At 43.4% G+C, this 25,166-nt stretch overlaps 1 protein-coding gene across 1 annotated transcript; it reads right to left on the bottom strand.

The window, feature by feature from the left end:
• Positions 1-600: 600 nt before the first annotated feature.
• On the bottom strand, positions 601-24,728 carry C7H3orf18 (chromosome 7 C3orf18 homolog). The gene is made up of 5 exons (XM_007499913.3): positions 24,110-24,728; positions 17,306-17,746; positions 12,068-12,093; positions 6,470-6,599; positions 601-5,235 (listed from the first exon to the last, which is right to left on the bottom strand). Exons 2-5 carry the CDS (start codon positions 17,537-17,539, stop codon positions 5,155-5,157), a joined length of 471 nt encoding a protein of 156 aa, XP_007499975.1. The 5' UTR covers positions 17,540-17,746; positions 24,110-24,728; the 3' UTR covers positions 601-5,154.
• Positions 24,729-25,166: the final 438 nt, after the last annotated feature.

Here is a 25,166-nt window from a genome sequence, read left to right as displayed (position 1 = left end):
ATGTTTTTATGCTCTAGTACATGATCAATCTTTATGAATGTACCATGTGCTGCTGAAAAGGTGTATTCCTTTTTATCCCTATTTATTTTTCTCCATATATCTGGTGGTGATGGAATACTGCTGTGCTGAAGGGAATAATGAACTGGAGGAATTCCATGTGAACTGGAAAGGCCTCCAGGAATTGATGTAGAGTGAGAGAAACAGAACCAGGAGAACGTTGGACACAAATAACATTGTGGTACAATTGAATGTAATGGACTAGCAGCAATGCAATGATCCAGGACAATTCTGAGGGACTTATGAGAAAGAACACTATCCACACCCAGAGAAAGAACTATATGAGAGTATAAATGCAGAAGAAAAACATATGGTTCAATGGGGATGTGATTGGGGATATTGACTTTAAATAATCACTCTATTGCAAATAGTAATGATATGGAAATGAGTTTTGAACAATGATACATGTAAAACTCAGTGGATTTGCTCATTGGCTCCAGGAGGCAGGACAGAGGAGGGGGGAGGAAAAGAACATGAATCATGTAACCATGGAAAAATATTCTAAATTAATTAATTAAATAAAAAATTAAAGATAAAATAAAATAAAATTTGCAAAGCAATTTATTTGTGTCATTTGATTTTCACAACAGTCTTATGTGATATTGTTATCTTCATCTTACAGATGAGAAAACTGAGTCATAGAAAGGTGAAGTGACTTGTCCAGGGTCATGCAATTATTTTTATGAAGTAAGATAAGTGAAGAAGAATCAGGAAAACTATATAAATGGTGACTACAAAAATGGAAATGGAAAGAATAAAAGAAATTGAGACTGATTGCCACATAATTATGATAACTAAGCTTGGCCCTGATAAGGTGATATGAAGATGTAATTTCTTTCCTTACTTTGAAGACTTAGGAAACTATGGAACTAAGTTGATGGGTAGATTCACTGATGTACTTCCCCCCCCCCTCTCCTTTTTTCCCTTGTAAGAAGAGATAGTTCTCAGGGTGGGAAAGGGGGAAAGAAAGTGTTGAGAAATAAAAGCAATGAAAAAACCAAAATATATTATCAATAACATTAAAAATGCATTGCTTTCTAGAATGGTTAGACCAGCTCATGCCTCCACCAATAATCTTGCAATGATGCCAAGAAAGTGACTAAAAGATCTAGGGATGTTCTCACTGCTGGGCACATATCCCAAGGAATCAAAGATTTCAAAGACCTCATAACTGCTAAAGTCTCACAATAGCTTCAAGTCTGGCCTTCCTCTGGCTCTGATTTTGCTGTACCATTCATGTAGCTGACCTCCAGATTGGTCTAGTATGCCAATACAAGTCTGAAAATGTTCTCCCCAAGTCACCATTAATTGTCAGTAGCATTGTATCTGGCAACTAGGGCACCACCAGTGGTAGTAGCCAATGTTCAGTGGTGGTCACATGGCTCTTAATCTATCTCTCTATCTCTTACTTAGCTCCTAGTTGTGAAAATAGCAAATGACAAATTCACAGTAAGAGGGCAGTTGAGGTCTAGAGAGGTTTAGGAACTGTCAAAGTTTTCACTGCTAAGAAATAACAGAGTCAGGATTTTTAGACTGTGACTTTACTCTATCCTCTGCCCAGATCAAAACCAGTTCATTCCAATGTAGTCCTGAGTGCTAAATTTTAGGACAGATGTTAAAATGGAGAATGTCTGAAGAAAGGCCACAGAGAGAGGCTTAGAAACCATCCTTGGATATGTTGAAAGAACTGAAGATTTTTAGCCTGGGAAGACTTAGGTATGGTTGTGGTAGGGATAGGAAGTGGAAGAGGAAGAGGGGAGGACAGTATAGCTTTCCTCAAAATATTTGTCAGCCTGCCCCCCTGAAAAACCCAGGAACCTGAGTAGGGGATTGGACTTTTTCTGATGGATATCAAAGGAGCAATGGGTTTCAGAAGCTACAGAGCAGACTCCAATTCAACAATTAGGAAAACTTAGCACTATCCTAAAATGAAATAGACTTCCTCATAAGGCAATGAGTTCTCCATTGTTAGAGGTCTTGAAATAGCTTCTGGACACCCACCTGGTGGGGAGGTTCAAATAGTGTTTGAATTAGATGGCACCTGAGAGGACTTTGGCAGCCCAAGATCCATAATCCCAAAAGATTCCAAAGAGGACAAATAATTTTTTGAAGCCCACACAAGTAGCAGTTGAAGACCGGGCATTTAATCCTGGATTCTATGCCTCTGAATCCTAGAATTCTCCCCACTGTGTGCCACTGCGGGTACTCCACCCTGCAAACATACAGGGCTTAACGGGTTCTCACTTCAGTTCATATAAACATCTTAATTGCATCTTTAATGCCTACATGTGGAAACCTTCAGCATTAAATTATACCTTAATGGGAATACTAAATTATCCACAGACCTTAGAGCATCCTGAAGGGCCAATATATTTATAGTTTCTCAAAGTAGGAATTTATAAATACTGTTCCTTAGCAAAGCCTTCCTAGGCCCTAGGGCTCCTGACAGTATTTTTGCTACAGAAAAAAGCTGAAAAATTTACGCCCTCTTTCCCCAGCACACTGTTAGTTGGAATAAATGTGCAGTTGTGGGAGCTGGGGGAAAGAGCAGAGGCTAGATGGGTGTAGGAGGATTTTAGACACTTATAATCAATCAACAAGCATTTATTATGCATCTACTATGTGGAATAAAACTTTTTTAACTTTAAGGGTGAACTGGGACCTCACAAGACTTTGAACCTCTCTAATGAGCCTGTCAAAAATATTGTACATTATAATTATCTGTTTTTATGTCTTTTCCCCATCCTAGATCCTGAGCATCTTAGAGGGGCAAGGACCTTTCAATAAACTGTGTATGACTTCCAAGGCCTAGCTCAGAGCTCTTCAAGGCCATTATAGTTGTCAGAGTTTGTCTTTCCCCCACTCTAGTGCCATGGAAGACAGGGACTCTTTGATAAACTTCTCCTTCAAGGCCTAGCACCGAGCTCTTCAGGGCAGCAATTGTTTAATGGATATTTTCTGAATTGCACTGGTTGAACTTAGTTACTTACCCACACTCCCTTAGTGCAGGGCCTGGCTATAATGTGGTCAGCCTTACAGACAGGCAAGATGCCTTGTGAGCCTTTTTCTAAAAACCTCCCTTTCCCCCCTCCCTCCAAGCTATCAGCATCACCCCAACCCAATCCTGGTCAGCTGTGAGGTTCCTCATTTTGAGGGTCTGCAGCTATAGGTAGAGCAGTATTTACTGAAAGCTGGGCAGAGAATGTGGTGCTGCCATGTTTGCCTCTTGAAAGTATTCTTGCTCCATGAAGAGGGGAAGAGGAAATGTCATCACTGATCTTTGGAGAGTAGACCTGAGCTGGCCTCTGCTCTTCATCGTACTCCCTACATCCTATAGATGCCTCCTAGCCCAGTTTCAGGACCTGTTTGGATAACAGGAAGTGACACCTACTTACTCCCACCCAATCCAGTCAGTCAGGAAACTGTCTTACATGGGTAGCACCATCAGAATCATAGAGGAAGGTAATTTTAGATGGCTTAAATGTCTACTTTGGAAGTTAAAAAAAAAAACTACAAGAGGCTGGTCTGCTGGCCTTTGCAAACATACAGATATGCCCTTGCACCCATACATTCACACACAAAAGTACAGAGGGATATAAGCTTCTACATGTTAATATGCACACACATAAAAACACATACATGCACACGCACACCCACTAGACATCTATTAATGATGCAGCTAAATTAGCTGGGGTGATCAGGCTAGACCTGGGTGAAAATCCTCTTTCTTCCAAACTGAGTCTAGTCCAAAGGCTAACCCAGCAGGACTTGGTGGTTGGATGGTCCTAAGCGTTTTTGATTGCTCCATATATCTCTCAGCCCTTCTTTGACTCCTCAGGGGTAAAAGTAAGGGTCCCAAGTATTTTCCCCTCCAAAAATACACCTCTATATTCCAGAAGACAGTAGATCTTTTAAGCAATCTCAGGAGCCTTATTTCCTTATTGAAAATTAGACTAAAAGGGCAACAAGATGGCTGAATGGATAGAGCCACACCTCGAGAGGGGAGGTACTGGGTTCAAATGTGGCTTCAGACACTTACTAGCTATGTAATCCTTGGCAAGTCACTTAATCCTAATGGCCTGGATTTTATTGCTTTTCTGTCTTGGAATCAATACTCAGTATTGATTCTAAGACAGAAAATAAGGGTTTTGAAAGAAAAAGAAAATAGGTCTAAGTTGGGGCAGAGAGGATGTTTCCAGCAGTCACTGGTTTCCCTCTCCCCAAACTCCAGAACCCTCTCCCCACCCCACTCACATTCAACAATGACCTTTTCCATGAGAAATGGAAGTAGCTGTATTAAACATGCATGGATTTCAGACATGGGTCTGGACTAAAATGAGAGCCTGCCTAGATTTCTCTAAGTCTTTCTCTCCCATTTTGTTTTTTTTCCCCCATATCTCTTCTCCCCTCCTTTCCTTCACTGTTTCTCTTCCTGCCTAATGATTCCTTACTTCATCTCTCTTTTTTTATCCCTAGGTCTTCCTTTCTTTCTCATTCCTGTTTTTTATCCCATCCTTGCCCCCACCACCCCTTCTTTATCTTTTGTTGAACAGAGAACACACTGGGGACAAAGTGAGAGAAGAAGACAGAAAGGCTTTGTAAATATGATGGCTTCAGCTTCTCCCAGTCCGGCCTCCCACATGCGCACACAAAAGCTGACCACTGAACTTGACCCAGGTTTTAGTATGTTGTGCTCATTGATTCCAACTCCAGTGATCATCAGTTTAAGTCAAGTATTAGCCTGGTGTGATTTCCTTGGAGACTAGGGAGAAAGGGTTGGAAGGGGAGAGAAAAAGAGGGAAGGGGAGGTACAGAGAACCAGTGAATCATAGAGTTGGTTGGTGCCTCCAGCAGAGAGGTCCCATACATCTCAGGCCCCACTTTTGTCCTATATCATGGGGACACTATCTCTCTCCATGCTGGGTTGTGATGCCAATTTTATGTCCAAATCAGGCAGCGATGTGTAGGCTAGGAATAGAATGGATAGAGAGCATTCCTAGCAGAGCCAATTCTGGACTTCCACCAGCTGACAAGAGTTAATGCTGGCCAGTGAGGGCCATTGACCTCCTTGTGCATCCCAAGTCTGGGACCGATCAGTCAAGCGTTGATGGCGTTGGCCACATCAGTGAAAACCAGTCGGCTGGGTCTCTGCATTGGGCCCTGGTTTGTCAGCAGGATCTGTGGGGAAATAGCAAATTGAAGAATGTCATAGAGAGAAGGAAAGGACCTTGGAGATCACTCAGGCCAAACTCAACATGTTGCAGAAGGGGAAGCTCGAGTCCAAGAGAAAGAAACTTTCTCCAAGGCTACACAGTGAGTAAATGTTAAAGACAACAAAGTAGATAATCATTGATGGGAGAATGTCTAAACAATGTAGTCCGTGAATGTAGCAGAACATCCAAATGTAACAGATTATTACTGTATCATAAGGAATAATGAATATGATGAATACAAAGAAGCATAAGAAGGCTTCTACAAATTGATCGTAAATGGAACCAGGCAACATACATGATAATAACAATGGGAATGGAAGGATGACAACCACAACCAAAAATGACATTCGACCTTGTGAAATTCTTATCACTAAGCTTAGTCCTACAAAGAAACATGAGATGAATCCTTTGTCAGTCTTGCTTTCTTATCCCCTGGCTACAAGACTGAGCTTCACTTCTGCAGGGCTTGAGGCTTAACTAAACTTCAGGGGAAGCAGAGAAAAAATTCTGGGAAGAGTGGGATGCTTCAATCTGCCTTCAGACTCTCAGTTCCTTCTACGGTGGTAGCCTTTTTGGTTATAAGTCCTTTGGTGTAGTCCATTCTTCCCTTTATTTTGTCCCATGGATTTTTCCCTAGTGTAAGCAATATGTGTTTTGTTTCACAACATGATGACCTTAAAAATATGCATTGTATGATAACACATGCACAACTTATATAATATTAGCAACCATTTTTGGGACAGGGGAGGGGTGGTAGGAGGGAGAGAACATGGATCACAAAATGTCAGAAAACGATTATTAAAAATTGTATTGACATGTTAAAAAGAAAGGGAAGGAGGGAGAAAGGAGGAAGGAAGGAAGGAAGGAAGGAAGGAAGGAAGGAAGGAAGGAAGGAAGGAAGGAAGGAAGGAAGGAAGGAAGGAAGGAAGGAAGGAAGGAAGGAAGGAAGGAAGGAAGGAAGGAAGGAAGGAAGGAAGGAGGGAGGGAAGGAAGGAAGGAAGGAAGGAAGGAAGGAAGGAAGGAAGGAAGGAGGGAGGGAAGGAAGGAAGGCAGGAAGGAAGGAAGGAAGGAAGGAAGGAAGGAAGGAAGGAAGGAAGGAAGGAAGGAAGGAGGGAGGGAAGGAAGGAAGGCAGGAAGGAAGGAAGAGAGGGAGCGAGAGAAGGAGGGAAGGAGGGAGGGAGGGAAGATGGATTCTATACCTTGTTTTGAGAAGCCTGAGCAGAGGCTGCATCTCGTCCATGCTCTAGCAACTCCTGCTCCAATTCATCTTGCTCCTCAGTAGGGTCAAAGTTGTACATGGGCATAAGCTGGTGACGAAGTTTCTCCAACCTGGAAGCAGAGGGATGGGTGGGATATGAGGTCCTTTCTCCTCTGACCCCAATCTGGTGCCAGTGAAAGCCTCCCTGGCTAGTTGCTGAACATTTTAGTAAGTAGCCTAAGAAATGGCCCTGCTAATGGATATGTTGGGGGAACCAATGGCTGCTGGTAGCCAGGGACAGCCCAGGCCTTCCTTTCTCAGGCTTCCCAGGCTAACAGCACTGGATTAAAGACTTGAGTTAAAATCATGCCTCTGCTTATTCGCTGAATAGCCTTTAGCTTTCTAGGTCTGCTTTCTCCTCCATCAATGAGAAGGTTTGAATAGATAGCTTCTAAGATTCTTACTAGCTGCGGGTCAAGATGGCAGCTTAGAGAAAGCTAAAGTTCAGATCTCCGGAAACCCTTCCCTACCGATCTTAAACTATATGCTCCTAGGGCGCCAAAATTCAAAATGATCAACAACATAGACCCTGGGAATCCTCCTCCTGGACCTGGACCTGGATCAAAAGGTATGGCCCCCCTCAAAAGCCAAAACCCGAGATCACTCGGACCTAAGGGGTAGGAGCGCAGAGTCCAAGGCTCCGGGAAGCTGCGGCCCCTCCCCCCTCAGAGAGCAGGGTCATCTGAAACAACAGTAACCCTCAGGGCCTGCAAGACAGCCTCAGGGCCAGCTATTCTGAAAGCAACTTCCGGAAAGCAACCCAACCAGTTGAGGGGGCACCCAAACAGCAGGGAAACAGAGAGAGCTGGGGGCGAGTGTAATCTCCTGGCCAGATCCTTCCATTCCAGCTCCAGTGAAAGTCACTGCCTTAAGGCATACTCAGTTTAACCCAGGGAAAGCTCATAGAACGGACAATCTGCCCAGGACTAAAGCCTCTGAATACCAGACAGAGATAAGAAAAGCTAATCCTCCCCATTCAGAGATGGCAAACTCCACAGAAGCACAGAAGCCCCAAAATCCCAAGAAAAATAAGAAGGGGCGACTTTGGACACATTCTACGGAGCCAAAATACAAAATACAGAGGAGATAGAAGATGATACACAAGAAAATGCTCCGAAACCTTTCAAAGGAAATGGAAACTCTCCACAAACCCATGAAGAATTTGAATCAGAAATGACCAAAAAGATGGAAGCCTTCTGGGAGGAAAAGTGGGAAATAATGCAAAAGAAATTCACGCATTTACAAAACCGGTGTGACCAAACTGAAAAGGAAAACCAGGCTTTAAAGGCCAGAATCAGGCAACTGGAAGACAATGATCGGGTAAAAGAGCAAGAATTAATAAAGCAAAGCCAAAATACCAGGAAATTAGAAGAGAACATAAAATATCTCACCGACAAGGTGACAGATCTGGAAAATAGAGGGAGAAGAGATAATTTAAGAATAATTGGACTTCCAGAAAAGCCAGAAATAAACACCAAACTCGACATCGTGATACAAGATATAATCAAAGAAAATTGCCCAGAGATTCTAGAACAAGGGGGTAATACAGCCACTGACAGAGCTCACAGAACACCTTCTACACTAAACCCCCAAAAGACAACTCCCAGGAATGTAATTGCCAAATTCCAAAGCTCTCAAACAAAAGAAAAAATCCTACAGGAAGCCAGAAAAAGACAATTTAGATATAAAGGAATGCCAATCAGGGTCACACAAGACCTTGCAAGTTCTACTCTGAATGATCGTAAGGCATGGAACATGATCTTCAGAAAGGCAAGAGAGCTGGGTCTTCAACCAAGAATCAGCTACCCAGCAAAACTGACTATATACTTCCAAGGGAAAGTATGGGCATTCAACAAAATAGAAGATTTCCAACTTTTTGCAAAGAAAAGACCAGAGCTCTGTGGAAAGTTTGATACCGAAAAACAAAGAGCAAGGAATACCTGAAAAGGTAAATATTAAGGAAAGGGGAAAAATGTTATCTTCTTCTTTTATTCAAACTCTCTTCTATAAGGACTACATTTATATCAATCTATGTATACTAACATGTGGGGAAAATGTAATGTATAAATAGGGGGTAAAGAAAGACCAAATAGAATAATCTTTCTCACACAAAGATTCACATGAGAAGGGGAGGGGAAGAAAACTCCTATAAGAAGGAGAGGAAGAGAGGGTTTTTTACTTAAACCTTAATCTCAGGGAAATCAACTCTGAGAGGGAAAAACATCCAGATCCATTGGGATCTTGAATTCTATCTTACTCAACAAGGGTAGGGAGAAGGGAAAACCAAGGGGGGGAGGGAGAGAGGGAAAACAAAAAGGGAGGGAAAGAGAGGGAGGAGGGGGAGGGAACAAAAAGGGAGGGACTAAAAAGGGAAACATCAAGGGAGGGGACAAGGGGGACTAATTCAAAGTAAATCACTGGACTAAAAGGTAGAGCCGAAGAAGAAAAGGTTAGAATTAGGGAAGGATATCAAAATGCCAGGGAGTCCACAAATGACAATCATAACTTTGAACGTGAATGGGATGAACTCACCCATAAAATGTAGACGAATAGCAGAATGGATTAGAATCCAAAACCCTACCATATGTTGTCTTCAAGAAACACACATGAGGCGGGTTGACACCCACAAGGTCAGAATTAAAGGATGGAGTAAGACCTTCTGGGCCTCGAATGACAGAAAGAAGGCAGGAGTGGTAATCATGATATCTGATAAAGCCAAAGCAAAAATAGACCTGATCAAAAGGGATAGGGAAGGTAATTATATTTTGTTAAAAGGGACTTTAGATAATGAGGAAATATCATTAATCAACATGTATGCACCAAATAATATAGCACCCAAATTTCTAATGGAGAAACTAGGAGAATTGAAGGAAGAAATAGACAGTAAAACCATATTAGTGGGAGACTTAAACCAACCATTATCAAATTTAGATAAATCAAATAAAAAAATAAATAAGAAAGAAGATTCTTACTAGCTTTAAGACTTATGAACTTAATAAGTACCCAACAACAGTTGCCTTCAATCTCCCCTTACCCATTTTTTTTAACAAGTTAGAGGGATGGCAGGAAAATGAAATATACATAGGCCCTTGTTTCTGCTCAGGCACTCTGAGGGCAGGACTTCCTATGATATGCTTAGCCCTGAAAACCTTTCCATGGCTGTTCAGGACCAGATCCCATAGCCTATAAGCATTTGATATCAATTGGCTACAAAACATGACAGGGAATATATATCCCTGAATGAAGCTATGGTGAAACTTTCAGAGATGGAGTGCCGGGCCCTACTCCCAACTGTGCTGTGTCCCCTCCACTGAGTGGCAGGCTTGCCCTGCCCTCCCCCACCCCACACAGGGGAGGGAGAACCACTCTCATTGGGCTGCTGCAGGCAGAAGGGTGAGTGAAGTGAGGAATGTCCTCAGTGAATATAGAGAGGGGGAGGGGATGACCCAAGCTCTCCACTCCTCTCCAGCTCTGCTGCCTGTGAGCCACCCACCTTCCCCCTGTGTACTCCCATTGGCTGCTAGGCAGAGGGGTGGGGGACGCAAAAAAATGTTATCAAATATGGAGAGGGGGAGGAGAGCAGCTCAGCCCAAGTCTCTCTGCCTTTCTAGTAATTAACTTGGGGGGGGGGGTTGCCTGTGCCCACAGAGAGTTCCCAGAACACCTGTGCCATAGGTTCATCATTACTGTTCTAGGGGGCTGTTAACCCTGCCTTACACATGAATGGAAAGGAGCAATATTGAACATGAACCAAAGGAGTAGATATTAATGATAAGCATTTGTTTGCTTTTGGAATTCATAGGATGTGAGATGGTTAGAGTTAATAAGGACCTTAAAATGGAGAGTGTCAATCTTGGAACATAAAACAGATAATATCTGACCTGGGAGAGACCTTTGAAAATAGAGTGTCAGAGGGACAGCTGGGTCACCCAGTGGAGTGAGAGCTAGACCCAGAGATGGGAGGTCTTGGGTTCAAATGTGGCCTCAGACACTTCCTAGCTGTGTGACCCTGGGCAAGTCACTTAACCCCCATCGCCTAACCCTTACCATTCTTCTGCTTTAGAACCTAAGGCAGAAGGTAAGTGTTTTGAAAAAAAGAAAATAGAATGTCAGAGACTGAAGAAGAAACTTTATAACACGGAACAAAGAAAATCAGAGCTGAGAGGGAATTTAGAACAAAGAAAGTAAATATCAGAAGAAGAGTCTATGGAACACAGAACACGGAATGTCAGAGCTGAGAAAGGCCTTAAATCAGAAGCAGGTCTCTTGACTCCCACTTTATAAGTGTCATTCTGAGCTGTGCTACATACATCTCTCTGAAGAAAGGTACCTTACAAGTCATTCCTCATTTTTCTTTTCAGATAGAGAAACTGAAGTGCAATAAAAAAGATGTTGCCCAAAGTCATGCAGGAAGATGGTGGCAAAATCAAAATTAGAACCCAAGTGACCTGACTCCCAGTTTGAATTGTCTTTCATCATTGATATTAATTAGCTGTGTGACCTTGGGCAATTATGATTTCTCATTTTTTCCCCAGCAGTAAAGAGCCTTTCATGCTTGACTTATATAAAAGTAAGAGAACAAAGCAACTGACTTTTCAAAAACATATTGTTAGGAGAGAACTTAGTTGAGATTGTGAAGCAGCAAAGGTGAAGTTGTCAGTTTCCAAGGCAGTCTTCCTGCTTGAGGCAGAGAGACCCAGGGCGGGATAGCAATGAGAATAGGGGCCTGGTAAAGGACAGTATGGCTGCTAGATGGGGCAGTGGATAGGGCATTGGACCTGGAACCAGGAAGGCTCATCTTCCTGAGTTCAAATCCATCATCAGTCACTTTCTAGCTGTGTGATCCTGGGCAAGTCACTGAACCTCCATTGCCTAGCCCTTATCACACTTCTGCCTTGGAATGAATACACAGTATGGATTCTAAGATGAAAGATAAGGGTTTAAAAAAAAAACTTTAAAGGGCTAAGAGAGGCAATGTGGTCCAGTGGATAGAGGGACTTCCAAATTATGAAGACTTGAATTCAAGTTCTACAACTAACAGTGGCTGTGTAATCCTGGGCAAATTAGTCAACTTCTCTGTAGCCCAGACAATCCTCTAAAGCTAGAAATATATAAATATTAATTGCAAAGAAGACTCCAGTCTTCACTGATAGAAGGTAGTTTTCCTACACTGATGAAATCTCAGGTTTGGACTAAAAAAGATGACAAGGGGAGGGTAGAGAAAGGAGGGTTTGTATTTTCTTCTAAAGGATTCACTGGGGATCCAGGAAGAAGTACTGCCCCCACTTCTATAACCATGGGGGTACTGAACTACAGGTAGGGATCTGATCCCCACCCCAACACCAGAAGCCAATGCGTGCATGCGTGCATGCATGTGCATGTGCGCGCGCGCGTGTGTGTGTGTGTGTGTGTGTGTGTGTGTGTGTGTGTGTGTGTTCTCTGTTTCTCTCTGCCCCTGGTTGTTTCCCCATGTTTCCTTTCCCCTCTTTGCTCTGTTCCTGGCACTGAAAGCCTGGGGAGGAAAAAATGAAGGGATTACCTCTTCCTTTTCCTGATGTACAGAACCTAGGGGAGAAGGAGAGACAAAGTTATTGCAGGATGGAGAAACCTTCCCTAGAGAAGAGAAGGGGAGGATATGAGGAGAGTATTTGAGAATTCAGGTATCTAGAAGAGAGCAGATGCTTTGACAGGAGAGAAGAAGCAACATAGAACCAGGAATGCTAAATAAAGTGTTACTAGCTGTGTGACCATGGATTAATGTGAGCCTCAGTTTTCATCTCTGTAAAATGAGAATAATAATACTCTCACTAGTGATCTCACAAAGTTGTAGGGAAAAGTTCTTTGTACAAACATTAAAGTGGCATGGCAATATAAATTATTATTATCTCTATAGATTTTTATGGGGGCAATAAGAAATGCTGGGCCTGGAGTCATGAAGACTCCTCTTCCTGAGTTCAAATCTAGCTTCAGACACTTACTAGCTGTGTGACCCTGGGAAAGTCATTTAACTCTGTTTGCTTCTGCAAAATAAGTTGGAGAAGGAAATGGCAAATTGCTCCATTATCTTTGCCAAGAAAACCCCAAATGAGGTCTTGAAGAGTCAGACAAGACCAACTAACAAAAGATTTTAAGCCTCTTGAGGTCAGGGATCTGTCTTTTTTTTTTTTAATCTTTCTATGCATCCAGTGGTATCTTCCTAAAGATTTGTGGAATTAAATGAACAGGATTTCCATTCCTGGTTAGCACAGTGCTCCTGTGCCCCACCTTGGATAGTAGATCTTAAGGGATCACCCCAGCAATTAAGCCTTCTCAGGGTCCTTAGCAAAGCTGAGAAAGGGAGCTGCAGCTTGTCACAAACTTCCCCTGTCCACCTTTGTCTGACACCTGCAGCAAACATTAACCTGGGGTGGGGTAGGGGGACTAGAAGTTGTGGGAGGATACAGAGAACTGTGGAGCATCACCTAGAATTCGTAAGGGTTTCCCTAAAGGGGAGAACAACTTGGACAAGGTCCCTTCCTTTGAGTGAGGCTTGTACCTCCTACCCCACCCCAGACTAGGGAGTCTCTGAGGGCAAAGACTATTTTTCTATCAGACCCTGGAGGCAGGGTCCTATCTCTGACTCTGCCCAGGGGCTCCCTGAGGGCTTGAGCTCTGTCCTGTTCAGACTAGGGATTCCATTAGGACTGGGGTCTATTTCTTTCTTATATCTCCAGCTCTCTGAAAGGCAGATGCTGTCTTCCCATTTCAGATCAGGGGCTCCCCGAGGACAGGGACAATATGTTCCCTTCAATCCAGAGGCTCCCGGAAGACAGAGAAAGTGGGACCCCCTCAGACCAGGAGTTACGTGAGGACAGGGCCAATATCTCCCCCTCAGACAGGGGGCTTCATGGGCTTAGCGGTCAAGGAACATTCTCAGGCTAGAAGTACCATGGGGATAAATGCTGGACATCACATTAAGATCACTGGACTCTCTGAGGACAGGGGCATTGTTCCCCCCCACCCCCATAGAAGCTCCTTGGGGTTAGGGGCTGAGTAACCCCTAAGACCATGGGCACTCCACCCTGAGGATTAAAAGCTAAACATCACACTCAGAGCAGAGGCTCCCTGAGGACAGGGGTAGGAGGTCTCCTTAGTCCAAGGTCTTCCTGAGGGTCCAGACTGAACGACCATTTCAGATGAGGGGCTCCCAGAGGACGGGGCCTGACTTTCACTCAGAGTGAGCCCTTCTTTCTCTGTCTCCCCATGTAGTGGACAAGCAGCTATTACCATCATGGCAATAATTGAGGGGAAAGGAGTTTTTCTAGGACAGATTTTGGGTTCTGTAAACATTGGCCATTTGGGCTCTTGGGGGTAGAAGGAAGGGAAAAGCTTTGGTTGCTCCGTTTGAGGGCTAATGAAATGAAACTAATAACTAGGTATTTAAGCCACCTCCCTTCTTATTCACAAATGGCAGCTGAAATCCCTTCAGTTCCGTTCAAAAAGATGCTCTAGGTAAGAGGCTGAGCACTCTGGATGGGCCCAGGCCCTAATCTCTAAACCTGCATAATTTAAGGGAGAACAAGAGAAAATGAAAAAAATGTCCGGAGAAGATCAGGCCAAATATCATGAGACATTAGAGGAGGGAAGACCCTTTCACTTGGGGAGGGATGGGAGAGTCAAAGTTTAGTGGAAAAGGAGGGATCTAAGGTGAGTCAGATGGGAGCTAGGACTAGAGTGGGATGACAGTGAAGCAGAGTAATCTTAGTCTCATGAGGGTAGTGAGCATATGTCAGGGGAATCCTGAGGGGCCTTTCCCCCAAAATATGGACAAAGTATGTATTAAACCTCTATACAGTGCTAAGTCCTGCACAAAGATCGTCTCATTTGATCCTCACAGCCCAGACAATGGATGTTATCATTATCTCCATTTACAATTGAGGAAACGGAGGCAGGCAGAGATTAAATAATTTGTCCAAGGTCATGCAGTTAGTAAAGGTAGTAAGTGTCTGAGACCAAATTTGAACTCAAGTCTTCCTAAATCTTGGCCTAGCACCCAACTGGATGAGCTATCCAGGAGAAAGAAGTAATCAAGGCCAGGCACTTGGCTCAGTCTCTTAGCAACCAGCCTTCCAACTTTTGACACTTCATGCATTTGTCAAATAATATTACTTAATTTTGTGTATTTGTTTTTTGTTTGTTTGTTTGTCTGTTTTCCACCAACTGGACCAGGAATTCTAGGAATGCGGAACTATGCCTTGTCAAAGACTTGTTATTGCCCTTAGGTCTGACACAGGGCTTCCCACATAGTAGACACTTTGAAAATGTCTATTGAATTGAAAGCCTATAGGTAAGAAGACTCTTTCTTTCTCTTTCTTTCTTTCTTTCTTTCTTTCTTTCTTTCTTTCTTTCTTTCTTTCTTTCTTTCTTTCTTTCTTTCTTTCTTTCTTTCTTTCTTTCTTTCTTTCTTTCTTTCTTTCTTTCTTTCTTTCTTTCTTTCTTTCTTCCTTCCTTCCTTCCTTCCTTCCTTCCTTCCTTCCTTCCTTCCTTCCTTCCTTCCCTCCTTCCCTCCTTCCCTCCTTCCTTCCTTCCTTCCTTCCTTTCTCTCTCTCTCTCTCTCTCTCTCTCTCTCTCTCTCTCTCTCTCTCTCTCTCTCTCTCTCTCTCTCTCTCTCTCTCTCTCTCTCCATCTTCCATCTTAGAATCAATACTATATATTGGTTCCAAGATAGAAGAGCAGTCTGGGTCACTTGAGACTTGCCCAGGGCCACATAGCTAGGAACAATCTGAGGCCAGATTTGCACCTAGAATCTTCTGCCTGTAGACCTGGCTCTTAATCCACTGAGCCACATAGCTGTCCCCAAGAAGACTTGTTTCAAATATTATGTCATTTTTTATTTCTAAGTTTTAAATTGAGGCTCTGGTCTTTTTCAAACCTCTGTCCTCATTCCTTTGTTCCTAACAAATCCAAGGTATGCTTTTCACATTCCCTACCCCACAGCATCTTCTAAATTGGGGTGTTTGAAATTGAGATTGTAAACTCAATCCTTCTCAGTAAACAAAAACTGATTTAAGCCAAATATGTCCACAGGCAGCAAGAGAATGTCCTTGGATCCCCATTGAAATGAGACATAGAGGTCAAAATTTAGGCAGACTGAATTCAAATTTCCCATCTAGATCACCAAGGGCTCTTATATCTTATGACCAGGCATAATTTCCCCCACCACCACTATGAAGAAATTGGGAAGAGACTATAAAAAAATTATTCCTCTTCTTCCTCATTAGGTATTCAGCAACTAGTTATATTTAAGGAAGGGATGAATAAGGAGCTTCCAAAATTGGATTTAATGACTCAAGATGCTGAATGTCTTTGTCTTTGATCACTGAGAGAGCTCACTGACCAATCGATTTATTGGTCATTTCTAGCCTGATCAATAAATTGATTTTCGTACCTAGAACCCAGTCCCTCAGAAATTTTAATCATCACATAGATTAGTGTATGAATCAGGGCAGGGAAAAGATTTTCAAGGTTAAAAGACTTTTTAGAAAGCAACTAATTCACCCCCAGTTTTGAATAGGAAAATAAAATCCAACGAGAAGAAGAGTCTTACCCAAAGTCAACAGATAAAGAGCCTCTTTTACAGTCCTTTAAACTCTATCAACTTGTTTTGCCCTCTGGTTTAGGGAAGATGGCAATCTTTCTCTGGAGGTACTAGCTATCTTCCTCAACCTTGATTCCATCTGAGCTTATATCCCTATTTCCTTCTCTCTCTGGCTTGGTCTTGGACCTAGTTTGGGCAAAGTACTTGAATTCCACCCCACAGATTGGGGCTAAAAGAGCTTGGAGGAGCTAAAGCTTCTCAGAAAGGTAAGACCCCAAAACTCCTGGGATCTCCACTTGGTTTCCCTCTTACCTTCAAATCCAAAAGCCTCCCTCAGGAATATGGAAAACACTTACATCAGAGCTGGAAAGAACATTAGAGAGAATCTGGTCCAAACCACTCATTTTACAGGTAAGGAAATTATGGCTCAGAGAGATATGATGATTTACCCAAAGTCAATCAGCAAGTTAGAGGGATTAGAACACAGGACTCTTGACTCCCAGTTTCTGTGCTGTCTGCCAGAAACTAGATATATTCTTTGGATTTAGGTAAAAAAAATGGAAGATACTTGCCAACAAGGACCTTATAATTTCAAGGAATTATCACAAATGCCAAATAAGCTGCAAAAATAAATGATGAGTCTCATTCATGTATCTCTCTGATTAGCTCAGGGTCACAGAAAAGACAGGTCCAAGCAATCTTGATGGCTGATGGCCAAGGAAATTATTATTATCCAAGGAAAGAGAGTCATCATGGCCAACCAAATGGAACTCTACTCAAGGGAGGAGGAGACAGTCTGGAATCTTGCCCTACATCTGCCACTAATTGATGTGTGACCCTGAGCCAGTCCCTTACCCTCTCCAGGTCCAAGTTCCCCTCCTGTAAAATGAGAGGTTAGGTTAGATGATCCCAAAGTACCCCACTAGTTTTAATATCTTTTGATCCCATGGATTGATTGCTAAGGCCTAGGATTCTGTGATTTGAAAGATGGCAGGGTCCTATCTGCTGCGTGTTATGGTTTTGTCTCTGGCAAAAGTGTCCCTTTGGAGTCAAAGAATCTGGGTTCAAATCCTGGGTCAGTCACTTACTTACTACTGGTGTGACACACTGGTTCTCTCCCTTCTCTGTCTCCATTTGTGGGTTTCCTTAAAATGAAGTTGGCCCATATTATCCCCCTTCTTTATCCCCTTGATCTCTTACCATCGCCATAGCCAAGCCAATCACAGTGATGATTCCAAAGGATAGAAGCATTGTCCCCATGTTGGCCCCACTGCTGGCCACATCTGGAATTTTGGTGCCATTAAAGCTGGTCGTTTCGGGACTGAGGGTGGTACTCTCGGAAGCAGCCCCCTCTGTGGTGGTTGCCAGATCAGGCTCCTGGGTAGGGGGGCTGCTTCGGTACAAGTCACGAGGGGAAGCTGGGCTGTAACTCATCCCAAGGCTACAGCCAGATCAGGTCCAGTCCTCCAACAACTGTCCCAAGCAGGACAGTCTTTCAAAAGTTTTAAGCAGATTGGAGTTAACCCAGGGCTTTCCTAGGAGGGTCTACCTCTAGCATCATATGCATGGGCTGCCACAGTGTCTCCCAATGAAGAAGGAACTTTGGCTTCTGAGCCCAGGGATGCCAAATGTCCAAAAATGCTGAAGTTGTGGGAAAAAAAAAAAACAAATAGGGTTGGGGATAGGGGTAGAAGAAAGCTGAAATTTGAAGACAAATGAAAAAAAAATCTATGCAGTCCTTATTTTTAGAACATTCTTTACAGGATCTGAGATCATTCTGTCCATTTAATAACATTAACTAGCATTAACTGAATTTGCCAATAATAGGACCATGTTTTGTATATTTGAGAATGCAGATGGCTATTTGGTCTTTTGTTTTTACTCTTTGTTTCAGGAAAATCATCTACAAAAATCATCTTCATCAGGGCAGAGCAGGGACCTTTCAAAGCTCTCAAAGGTTATCCCAGGGGAATACAAGGAGATCCTACCAAGGTGCAAATGGTCCTTTCATGGGAGCAGCTAGGTATAGCAGTGGATAGAAGCTGGACCTACAATCCAGGAGGACTCATCTTCCTGAGTTTGTATCTGGCCTCAGACACTTGCTAGCTATGTGTCCCTGGCCAAGTCATTTAACCCTGTTTGTCTCAGTTTCCTCATCTATATAATGAGCTGGGGAAGGAAATGGCAGATCACTCCAATATCTTTACAAAAAAAAAAAGAGGTCACAAAGAGTCAGAAACAACTGAAATGACTGAACAGTAATAGGAGAATTTGAAAACTATTTCCCTCACCTCACCATTTTTTCTCCCAAGACCATTATAAAATCTGATGAAAAAAATAAAAATAAAGGCTATATTTGATTGGTTTTTCAAAATTGCTTTTTTCCCCCCTCAAGGGAGCCTCTTTTAATGGAGAATAAGTATGTGGTTTTTATTTTTTTAATGGATGTCTTTTGTTTTTATATAATATTCACATCTGAGTATATCCCTTGCATCAGAGAGCCATTCATTCCTTGTAACAAAAGCTTCTTTCTTTTTTAAGCTTTGTTACAAGGGATTGCTCAATGCATAAGGAAAGGGTATTAAAAAATGAAAACAAAAATTGAAGATATCAGTCAAAATATGATAAAACGTGCTTCAAAAAATATCAGGCAAAAAAACCCAACCCAGTTGTCTAAACTCAGCTGCCCAGTTCTCTGCCAGACAAGATTTTGTGGATTTTAGTCTAGCTAGCTGCAGGTAAGAGGAAGCTTTAAATGCCTTCCTTCAATCACCCCGAAACAACTAAAACTGAATATTGCAAAATTATCAAGAATAAGTTTGGCCACAAAGAAGAGATCTGAGGAGATTCTCCCCACCTCCTTTTCAAAGATGGGAGTCAAGAGGTGTGGAACAGTGCACATAATGTCAGATTTTTTAATATGTTGTTCAGTTTTGTTGATATTTCCTCCTCTTTTCCATTCTTTAAAAAATTTAAATTTTAAATAATTGTTAACTTTTAAAAGTTTCTTTTTTATAAGGGATAGATCTTTGGGAGGAAGAGGAAGAGGATGGATGGACATAGAGAAAATCTAGGCAATATAAAAACAAAATATGTTTTAAAAAATCTACTTAAAAATAAACTTTTTTTTTTACCAACCTCCTCTTTATTTGTTTAAAAAATAAAATTCTTCATATTCCTCATGTTTGAGGTAAGGGGCATCCTGGGGTAAGGGGCAATGGAGAGTGGGCAAGCACTGCCTGTAGTAGGGGCTGGCTCTCTGACTCCCATTAAGGTACAATACAGACCTGTGAATAAACCATCTCCTTTCTTCATTTCTTTGTTCCTTTAATCCTCACAGAGAAATGATACACAAGATATCTCACAAGTCAGACCCAGGATAGATCCAGGATCAGCCACCTGGTACCAGAATTTGAGTCATCCAAATGTCACAAATCCACTGGGCCTGAGCACAAAATTAGTCCAATCCCCTCACTTTGTGTTTATGCAAATGAAAGTCTAGACAATGGAAAGTGATTAAAAGGAGAAGCTGCTGGTCAAGATTCTAGGAGTTAGTGACACAGTTAGAACTAGAACCCAGGTCTCCTAGTCCCAGGATTTTTCTAACACCATTTTAGTCTCAGTGACTTTTCCCCCAAACAGGGCTGTCTTTGCAGCTAATTGTAGATTGTCTAAAATGGCCACAGAGGAAAGGAAATAGATTCTAGATGAGGGAGACTGAAAGTAGTATCAGTTTCAGTAACCCCTTGAGGGCAGGGATTATTTTTTTTTCTTTCTATCCCCAGAACCTACTGTACTACCTGGCACATAATAAAAGCATTGAATTGAATACTTTTGTTGCCCTAAAAATGGAGTCTTCCTCTTCTTAAAAGGTTGAGAAACATTGGCATATATCAGAAAGAAGACCTTGGTTTTAGAGGATTTGATAGAAAAGAGATGGGATGAAATCTGATTAAATAAGTGTGTCAAACCTTGATTCAAATCCTAGTTCTCAGGTCCATTCCATTTTACAAATTACTTTTCTCACAATAGCTTTGCTTATAATAAGCAAATGAAAATATGATTATACCCACTTTACAGATAAGGAAATTGAGGCTTAGACTAAGGCTTGGAAGATGTGAGGTGGGAGAAACCTGTTAGCCCAGTATTTAAAAGCTTCCACAATCTGCTTCCCACCTATCTTTCCAGATATATATTCTATTACTGCTTTTTTACCCAGCTAAACTGACCTTCTAGCTATTTTTCTGGATGTAGCCTCACATCTGCAATTGGTTATTAATCTCCTGGGGTATTCCTCAAGCTTGAAAGACTGTCTCTCATCCTCACTGCCCCTACAATCTTGAGCTTTCTTCGTGGCATAACTCAACAACCACTTCTTATATGAAGCCCTCCTAATCTCCCCTTCCCTCTCCACCTAGTTGTTAGTGCTATCTGCCATGTTGAAGCTGTATCCCTGGTAGAATGCAATCTCCTTGAGGGCAGGCTATTTCTGGTCTTTGTATCCCTAGCACCTAGCATAGCAAATGGTACATAGGAGTTGCCTAGGAAACTTTGCTTGTTTTTTATTTGGTTGTTTTTTTTTAGTTTAAAAGTAAATTTGTATATTTGTGGAAGTTTGTCCATGTAAGAGTGACAAGGTATGATGTTTGCCTTTGAGAACAAGTATCTGTGTGAATGGGCACAGGAAACCCACAGGGTTTAGAGCTGGAGGGAGGTCTAGAGACTGGCTACTCCAACCAACCCCTTCTTGTTACAAAGGGGAACTGACAAGCTCTAGAAAAGGGAAATGACAAGACGATACTTTAGCAGAGCCAACGTTTGAATCCAATCATCCTGACTTTGAGTATCTATGTGTTCATAGGTTTGAGAGAGATTAGTACTTCTGCTTGTGATACAAGCATTTAAGTTGTGAGTGTGTGTGTATCTCCAAATGAGTGTGAGGGTATGATGAATGACAGTGTGTGTGTGAGAGAGAGAGAGAGACAGACAGACAGAGACAGAGACAGAGAGACAGAGAGAGACAGAGACAGAGAGAGACAGAGACAGAGAGAGACAGAGACAGAGACAGAGAGAGACAGAGAGAGACAGAGAGAGAGAGAGAGAGACAGAGAGAGACAGAGACAGAGAGACAGAGAGAGACAGAGACAGACAGAGACAGAGAGAGACAGAGACAGAGACAGAGAGAGACAGAGAGAGAGAGAGAGAGAGACAGAGAGAGACAGAGACAGAGACAGAGAGAGACAGAGAGAGAGAGAGAGGCACAAGAAAAACAATGATTCCACAAACATGACTTTTGGTTGCTTGGAACACAATGTCCCTTGTTGTCCTGCCTGCAGTGTGACTCTGGCCTGCCATCTGTCATGCTTGGTTTTATCTGCAGTCCTTGGTACTATCATGGATGAAGATATTTTCAGCATTCCCTGAATCCCCAGTTCTGACTCTCCAGCTCATGGTCCCCCTGTGGCTCTAAAGAAGGGAGCCCAGGCGAACCTCTAGGCAAGCCAGCTCACTGATAACAGACTGAGAGCTCAGCCTAGGGGGCCATTTTTCCCCCACTCTGTCACTGGTCCTTCTTGACTCTGAAAGGTAGAACTAGGGGTCATGGGAGGCCATTGTACATGGGCTGATTTTATCTCTAAAGACGGGGAAATGTCTTTCCAAAAGCAGGCTAGGTTGCCCCCGCAGATGGTAGACTTCAAATTGCTGGAAGTCTTTAAACAGAAGCTAGATATGTAGAGACCGACATGTAGAGGCAATTACCACCTAGTTAGAGGGTGGATTAGATGCCCCCAAAGTCCCTTCCAAATCTGATATTCCATGATTTTGTGATAGTGTCTCTCCTCTCCTACCCCAGGCCTGTAGCTCACCCCATCTTATCCCATTAATCACATGAGCTAACTCAGTAGGATTCCCTTCATTACCCATCTGCATCTTCCTCCACCTTTCACTTATACCGCTTTTGGCAGAAAACTGGACCAGTCCTTGGATCCAGAGCAGCTCTCTTGACACTGCTTTTCTAACTAGATTCCTTCTATACTCCTACTACTGTAACTAAAGGCCCAGGGTGGGGGGGGGTGTTATGGAGGAAGGTGGGGGTGCCTGTGATCATGCTACACCTACTTTCATAGGCACTCTCACTATGACAACTCTCTCTTCTCAAAGGGATCAGAGGATTTTATATCAAGACAAGATCATCTTGTCCAACCTACTCACTTTCCAGATGATGAGTTCCAGGATGGCCCAGTAACTTCCCAAGAAGGAGGTGGCAAAGTTGGGATATGACTTCTAATTCAATACTTGTGGATTCTACTACTTTATTTCTATTTCTGGCCCTCCTGCCTTTTTCTCCCTTCTCCTGTCTCCTACCTCTTCTCAGTCCTTTCTCCCTATACTTCTCTGAACCCATTTTCTCATTTGTTCTCATTTCCCTCTTTGTCCTATGCCCATTTTCTGCCCTGTGCCCACCCCCTGATTTTCCAGTTTCCCCTCTTTCTACACCCTTGTCACTACTCCATATCAATTTACCTTCTTGTCCACATCCTCCAAGGCTCCTCTCCTTCCTTTTTCATTGTGCCCATTCTACATCCTCCCAGCCTCCCTTCCTGTCTCCTCTCCTGTGCCCATTCTACATCTTCTCAGATTCCCCATCTCATTCTCATCCATCTTACCTTGTTCTAGCCATCTGATCTCCTTTTCCTATCCCCTTGCTGTCCTGCCTCCTCTCCTCTTCCTTTTGACTATTCTCCCATCCTCTCTTCAAACCAATCCATTCTAATATTCCTAATGTAGCATAAATAGCTCAAGGATTAGGGGATCAAGGGATCTGGGCTCTTGTCACTCACTTTCTGTGTGACCTCAGACAAATTGCTTTACCTCTCTGTTCCTCATTTTCTTCATCTGTAAAACATGATTAACAATATTTGTATTACCTACATCACTGGGTTTCTTATAATGAAAGCAAGTTATGGTTGTTTTTACTGTTCACTTTTCTTGTGAGACCTCTAAAGTGAGGGAGTAGGACTAAACACGTAATCTCAAAGGTCCCTCCCAATTCTAAAATGTGATGACTCTGTACAATCCAATATAAGAAACATTTAGTGCCTAAAAGTTTAAAGAGGGAGATGTTGGGGGAGATAGATAGTTTAGACAAGTTCTCCACCTTCAAGAGCTTCAAAGTTCTCCACCTTCAAAAAAAACAAACTATCAAGACCTGAGTTTATCAATGACTCATTGTGGGACCTGGGGCAAGTCAAGTTGCCTGTCCAAGTCTCAATGTCTTTCATCTGTAAAATGGGCATGACAATATCTGCCTCACCTTGTGACTATCTGACTAGACATAATATGTGTTAAAGTACCCTATAAGCTATATATATACATATATATATCTGTGCAAATATGAGATGCTTCTTATTGTTGGTATCTTCCCTTCTCCAGAAGTCATCCCATGCCCTCCCAGTCTTCTTTCCTGCCCATCCCTTGTTATCATCCTACATCTTCCCAATCTCTTCTCCTGTGCCCTTTTCCATATCCATTTTCTCAGGATTGCTACCCATTCCCTGTTTGTCCTCTGCCCATCCTCTGCCCTGTGTCCACCCTCCTAATTTTTTAGCCTTCCCTCTTCCTCCTCCCCAATTTATCTGCCTGCCCACATCCTCCCAGGCTCCCTTCCTTCCTCTTTCATTGTGCCCAACCCATGTCTTCCAGCCTCCCCTCCTGTGCCCACTCTACATCTTCTCAGCCTCCCCATCCTGTGCCCACTCCTGCCCTTCCATTTTTCTTCTCCTCCTCCCCTGTGCCAGTCCCCTTTCCTTCCAGCCTCTCCTGTCCCCCCTTCTTCTGTGCCACCCCAGCTCTGCCAACCTTCCCTCCTGTCCCCCTCCCCTGGGTCCGCCCCTTATCCTCCCAGTCTCCCTCCTATTTTCCTTCTTTATGCCCACCTCCTGCTCACTCAGCCTCCCCTCCTGTCTGAAAGGCTGGAATAAAAAGAATGGGATCGGCACTTACTTGCTTTCCGTTAAAGTCACTCTTGCGGGTTTCCAGCTATTAGCTTTGGTGGACGGGGGCTGTGGGGCTGGTCTAGAAGCCGGTGGATGTGAGAGCCTCTAGCACCCCGCCCCCCTCACTGGCAATCTGTCTACCTGTCTGCTCACCTGCCTGCCGAGCTGCCCTAGCTGCAGCGCCAGGTGCAGAGTAGTCCTGGCTGCCTCTGGGGGTCCCTTAGGGCTCGGGGCAGTGAGGGGGCAGCAGGTTAGGAGAGGGGGAGGGCTGCTACCTTCCTCCCAGCAGGCATCGACAAGGCGAGTGACCTCAGCAGTCCCAGAGGCTCTGGCTCTGCAGAGGGCAACCTGGCACCATGCCCTGGCCTGATGGGTTTGGCAACGCCGATGCCAGGGCCTGAGCAGGCTCCAGCGAGGCCCGGGGAGCAGGCGCAGCTGTCAGCCCGTTTGTTTGCATTGTATTTTCGGAAATGCCTGAAGTACCTGGTCCCGCCTCCCCTGCTTGCAGACCTGGGCCGGCCTCCTCTCCTCCTGTCTTACGTGGGGATTGGTAGCCGGATTTGGGCTGGGGCTGACGGTTGGCTTTTTCGCCTGCCACTCTCCTGCTGCTCGGGTTGGAATGCTGTACTAGCCAGGCAGAATCAGCACTGGATTTGTGGCAGGAGGAGCTGGCATCCCCTTATGGAAATGCTGGTGGGGAACAGGCAGGGCATGGGCTGGCATCCACCAAATCACAGATCTCCAGTCCTGAGGGTTGGGCTAATCTTAGAATCATAGCATGTGAGAACTAGAAGAGCCCTTTAGAAAGCCCCTTATCCAGCTCGCTCATTTTACAGATGGGGAGACTGAGGCCCTGCCCCAGATCAGTTATGTACCAGTAAAGGGACAGCAGGGAAGCTAGGTTTTAGATCCTTCTATTTAAATTCCAGTGCCTTCCCCCACATACACTTTAGAGAGAAAGACGCTGACACCCAGGAAAGGGATGGACAAAATCTCTTTATGCACTTAGGAGCATTAATCCTATTAAACCCTAGTAAATGTCCTCCCAAACCACAGTGAGTCAG

Source organism: Monodelphis domestica, chromosome 7 (assembly GCF_027887165.1).
Source record: "Monodelphis domestica isolate mMonDom1 chromosome 7, mMonDom1.pri, whole genome shotgun sequence".
NCBI lineage: Eukaryota > Metazoa > Chordata > Mammalia > Didelphimorphia > Didelphidae > Monodelphis > Monodelphis domestica.
Note: the sequence above shows the minus strand (reverse complement) of the source record. Positions and strands in the feature narration are given on the sequence as shown.

Coding starts and splice junctions, on each gene's coding strand:
- C7H3orf18 (XM_007499913.3), bottom strand. CDS start 17,539: ATGAGTTACAGCCCAGCTTCCCCTCGTGACTTGTACCGAAGCAGCCCC. Junction 12,094..17,305: donor TTGGCTTGGCTATGGCGATG/GTAAGAGATCAA, acceptor CTTCTCCCCTAG/GTTCTGTACATCAGGAAAAG. Junction 5,236..6,469: donor CTCAGGCTTCTCAAAACAAG/GTATAGAATCCA, acceptor ATTTCCCCACAG/ATCCTGCTGACAAACCAGGG.